Source organism: Euphorbia lathyris, chromosome 1, assembly GCF_963576675.1.
Source record: "Euphorbia lathyris chromosome 1, ddEupLath1.1, whole genome shotgun sequence".
In the NCBI taxonomy this organism is placed as follows: Eukaryota; Viridiplantae; Streptophyta; class Magnoliopsida; order Malpighiales; family Euphorbiaceae; genus Euphorbia; species Euphorbia lathyris.
This window is the reverse complement of record NC_088910.1, coordinates 115,761,159-115,766,302: the sequence shown is the minus strand read 5'-3', so window position 1 is coordinate 115,766,302 and position 5,144 is coordinate 115,761,159. Positions and strand designations below refer to the sequence as shown.

The window sequence follows — 5,144 nt, the reverse complement described above, 5'->3', positions numbered from 1 at the left end:
TGAAACAACATTTCCCATTTCGTTTTCATTGTCTATAAAAATAGCTTATAAATGCAAATACCATACCAAACTGGAGTGTACATTCTTCCTATCCATAGCTTGAATTTAAATTCTATTTGATTACTTAGTATCAGTAAATTACTAAATATGTACAAGAAATTGCTTATGAAATGATGGAACACCCAATGCAACAAATTCCAGCCATAGTCTACTCCCCCCAATATAAGTAAATCTTCAAAAGAGAAGATTTCTGCAATTTTAAATTATGTTTTTTCATTTCTAGATTAACTCCAGAAATAATGCCTCCTGTTTACTAGTCAGGCCAAGTTCATTCAGTGTCACTGCATTCTCTTCCTCGCTGAAAGCTCGCCTAGGGTATGGCCTAACCTGTTCGAGTAAGAATGAAATAGAATGTGTTAGCTCCATTTTTAATTTGCCATAAAATTTAAACATATGACCAAACAGGCCCACACTTCTTAATACCATAATCAAACGTATGCCAATAAATGTTCACAAAAGTTTGAAATTGATGGTCATTGAAGAAAATAGATGAAGTATTACCAGTCTATAAGAACCAGGCTTGACTGCCCTACCAATATCTATGAAGTCGAAAAGAGACTGCAAAACAAATCATAGATATTGTTGAGGAAGGAGTGCGGTGAAATAAGAATATTGGTTTTGAAACAAGTTATACTTTCCAGCATAACTTACCTTTAGGTTATCCGACTTCAGAAATCGGCGGCCACGTCTGGTGCCATCAGGCATCCTTACTAATAGAGTTACTGCATTCTCATCATTGGTTTCAGGTTCCTGAGGCAGAGAAGCTTCTTTTGCTGCCAACTTTCTTTCAAATTCCTGCAAGGAAGATCATAAAAATAATCCATAAAGATACTGAAGTTACATTAACAAAACTCTCTGCTCCAGAAAGAAGAATGCAGGAAATAATGACTTTGGTCCCTTAACCACAGCAGGATATACAACTGCCAGAAACCAAAAACATAAAAGATGAAGGAAAAGGGTTATGGAGTTGATGAGAATTAAAGACTTCTCCCCACAAAAATATGACCAACAAGATAAAAATGAGTTGAATACCCAGAATTGTTTTCTGTAGACTAAATTTTAAAATCAGATTATATCAAACCTGCTCTTCCTCCAATTTTCTGAGAGATTCATTCTCTTTTCTCCTTTCTTCTTCGACAGCAGCTTCCCTAGCTGCTGCTGCTAGTAAACGACGAGCTTCAGCTTCCTCCCTGGCCTTTATTTCTTTTTCTCTATCAGCTGCCAGTGAGGCTAGATACTCATCATCCTGCATCCACCAAATGCATTACTCTGTCATAAGACCATTAATAGTGATTCAAACATTTGAATTTTTATTTTCTGGTAAGAAGCCAGAAGTTGAACCTGTTGTTCACGTATCAAGCGCTGAGCTTGCAAGTTTGGTGATGGAGGACGAGGTGCAGGCCGAGGATACGAGCCTCCTTCCGTTTGCATGAACTGATGAGGTGCAAATGGAAAGCGATATCCAGTAGTCGCTTCAGGAATTCCACCAAACATTGCAGCCTCAAGCATGACAGCTTCGTCATGCTCCTCAGAAGAGATGCCTCCCCACTACAGTTTGTCATGGAATGCAATAAAAGCAGTTACACTCATATAAGATATTCAAACTGCTACCTTGAATTTTGGAAGTCTGTATAATTATTCTGAGAATTTATGTAAAGAAAAACCTCATCAGTTGGGAAGGCTGTTCCATTGTGCTGCATATGACCACTGCTATTGTTCTGCCTAGGACTAGATGGTGGACTAGTTTCAGCAACTCCAACTTCTCTAATGGAATCCATAGAGCCAGAAGATGTGCGTCTTGATCGATGCCTAACAAGAGGCTGCTCCTCCACATCTTCAGATTCATCTGGAATAGATAAGGTCCCACTCCTCACCCTAAACCACATCCAAAGAAATTTGTCACATTTCATTCCTCCAATAATCGTTAACTTAACCTAAAACACAGGTGTATTATCCTTCTCCATGGCCATCATGGTAGAAGAATTCCACAACACGCACGTAACAACAAGAAATGCACATCATATTTAGCAGCAAACAGAGATAAATACCTTCCGTTTGGCATCACTGTTGTGCCTAGTTCCACTTCCTCAGACTTAGAAGCTCCCGTTTCTGATGCTCCAACTTTTCCCCTCAGCTCCAACAATGCTTTCTCTCGCTCCATTGCCTGGATTCATTTCAAAGTTAATTGAACCTGTAAGCACAGCACCAATGAAGTAATACCCTTCTTCCTGTGCGGGGCTGGGAAGGAGGAGGTATACAACAAGGAGAAAATAGCATCCCTCTCCAAAAGAACAAGGGTTTCCTAATGCTTTAAATTGTAGGTTTGCATGCTTTAAAATTATGAAACTTACAGATTGAAAAAGAAAGCTCAAGGGCTCCACTTGAGCATGCAAGTATAAAAGCGGATCTCTAAGGAAAATGAAAATGGCTAAGACCATTCAATTGAAGTAAATTATGAGATTGACTTCTAAAGTTTACCTTCTACTACAAAACCAGGACAACTAGCAGAGTCTGATACCCACAGGTATATTGAACATTTTATTATAACAGCATTTATGCAGCAGCATACACATAATAGTAAACATCATAATCTCATGCATTGCACACATCAAAGAAATTTCTGGGTTGGCTCACCTCAGCCTCTAGCTTTGAGGCCTCTATAGCAGCTCTAACCATTTCTTCTTCTATATCATTGCCATAATCTGGTGGATTATCAAATTCAGGAACACTAGGACTAGTATTTCTATTCCGCGCACTACCACCAGAACCATCAACCCTCTGCTCTCTCCGTGGCGCATCCATTCCAGTTAACTCAGTCGGAAAATCATCAGCATCCTCATCAATTATAACAGTACCACGAATACCTGGGTCTTGTGCATGTTCAGTTCCAGTTACATCCTCAATCACTGGAGCATGACCAGAATGGCTGGACACGTCACTGCCATCCTTTACCTCTATGGGTATCTCTCTCCTCTCTCTTGGTAGTGAAACAAAAGGTGTGCGGCTTGAAAAATCAGAACCACCATCAAATATACCTCTACGAAACTGAGGATCAAGGAGCGAGAATGGGTTCATTGCACTAGCCTCAGATAACAATGACAGGGGATTTCTCCTAGGTGCAACTTCAATTGGATCATCTATATCCATGAGATCACCTTGAGAAGGAAGCACAGAAGTTTCTTGCACGCTGCACAAGAGAAATAAAATTCAAATAACTTCTCAATCTTCTTGCAGGATCAAAAACTTGTACCAGTTTTCAAAAACAATTACTAAAAAAGGCGAGGAAAAAAAGAAAAATGGGATGTAATATAGTAAAATCACTGACATGCTTCTATCTCCCTCAGTGAAATGTGCATTTATGGCCGCATTGAGATCACCATGATACTCCTAATAAAACCAAGAACTGTGTTAGAAGTTACCCTTTTAAGCAATGGTTTAGAATTTATTTTCAAGAAACTCAGACTGAAAATATAACAAGCTAGATTACATGCATCATTCCTAAAACTAGAAATTGCAAGCATGAGAAAACCAAAGAGCAAATAAAAAAACCCAACTGAAGTAGGGAAAAACAAGAATATAGATATGAGAAAAAGGTGCAACAAAATCGCCCAAAATACCTTGCCTTCTTAGCATTCCCCATGGAACAATAGTCTTGCTTAAGTAATGATATTTTCCAACCAGCTATATATTCCTTTCTAACACTCACACTCTCTCTCTCTCTTCCAATAATCCCTATAACTGTAGTAATGCTTTTACACACCAGATATGTATTAACTTCTATCAAGGTAACAATAAAACACATTGTTTGACTACTAGTTTAACTTGCACCAAGCCAAAAGTTTAGAAGGATAATGATTACAATTCAGAACAAGTACAAGAAAATTGGATCTGGAATGATCCAACTTGCCCATAAAGTGGTGAAACCCCAGATAACAGTATCCACAGGCGCAAAAAAAATGACAGCAAAGCTGCATCTATATAGCATAGAGTAATGAAATGAAAAGGAATCTGGAGATTCAAAATTATCAGAGCTCTGTAAGACTCCCAAGCTGGGCATCATATAATTGCCGAATAATTTTCCACTCAATAGTAGCAACTCCTTAAATACAGTAATTGTCTAAACCCAAAGTCAACAAATTTGACCTAACATCAATGTCAGCTACATCAAAAATTTCCAATTATGACTAAAATCAACAAAAACAATAACGAAGAAACAGCTCGAATCTAACCATCAAATGTTCAAACTTAAATTAGTCACTACAACTGAATGTCGTCTAACAATAAGCAAAAAAAGAAATCCAATAATGCATCAACATAAGAAAAAACAAACTAATTAAAAACCTGCAATCACGAATTCGAGCATCAATCAAAAAAGAAATAAGACTAACATTACAATAATTCCGACAATCGCAAGTCCAAAACGAAACATAAGAAAAGCAGATCATCTCGAATTAAAGAAACAGTTAAAAAGCAAGAAAAACAACAATACCTCGAGTTTTTGCAAGGCGGCAGCTTCGGTGGCGCCTGTGATGCTGATAAAAGTGTCGATTGCTTCCTGATTAGGCCCGGCCATCTTTTAGGAGTAGCGAAAGATGAGAACAATTATAGCAGAGAAGAGTGGGGGAGAGATGGAAAAGGGACAATCGGAATCTGATAAGGAATTGGGGTTTAGAAAAAGAAAAATGTTTGCTTGGTGAGGATTAGAAGCAGACGGTGAAAAGTTTGAAGGCGCTTGGAGTTTCTCCAATATTCCACGCTTCTCTTCTATGGATGGATGGATTTGGGCTTCTTTAAGCAAAACCTGACTTGGTACATAAGTTGCTCTAACTATGGTGCCATTACACCATGGACTAAATATTTATTTTTCACAATTGTTATAACTCCTCTTTTAATTATAAATTAATCGGTTTAAAACTATTAAATATAAAATAATTTAACTTTTTTGTTTATTAAACTGCTTCATTAATTGATGATATATAAGTAAAATATCAACTAATAACGTGTTTTCTTTGTTATTTTAACCACAAATAACTACCATTTTTCAATTTACGGTTTAAAATTACTAAATATAAAATAAATTAAAT

General features: G+C 37.3%; 1 protein-coding gene across 1 annotated transcript; it reads right to left on the bottom strand.

Annotated features, from left to right (window-relative positions):
• LOC136210732 (plant UBX domain-containing protein 8) lies at positions 1-4,861 on the bottom strand. The gene is made up of 10 exons (XM_066002112.1): positions 4,550-4,861; positions 3,386-3,447; positions 2,695-3,247; positions 2,109-2,224; positions 1,725-1,935; positions 1,402-1,608; positions 1,142-1,306; positions 712-855; positions 562-618; positions 1-387 (listed from the first exon to the last, which is right to left on the bottom strand). The coding sequence occupies exons 1-10, from the start codon at positions 4,631-4,633 to the stop codon at positions 280-282; spliced, it is 1,707 nt and encodes a 568-aa protein (XP_065858184.1). The 5' UTR covers positions 4,634-4,861; the 3' UTR covers positions 1-279.
• Between the last annotated feature and the right edge of the window lie 283 nt (positions 4,862-5,144).

Bases quoted from the DNA above. Each gene is read 5' to 3' on its own strand.
- LOC136210732 (XM_066002112.1), bottom strand. From the start codon at position 4,633: ATGGCCGGGCCTAATCAGGAAGCAATCGACACTTTTATCAGCATCACA. The intron at 2,225-2,694 runs GTGAGCCAACCC...AAATGAATCCAG, and splicing joins CCTCAAAGCTAGAGGCTGAG to GCAATGGAGCGAGAGAAAGC. The intron at 1,609-1,724 runs GTTTTTCTTTAC...GACAAACTGTAG, and splicing joins CAGCCTTCCCAACTGATGAG to TGGGGAGGCATCTCTTCTGA.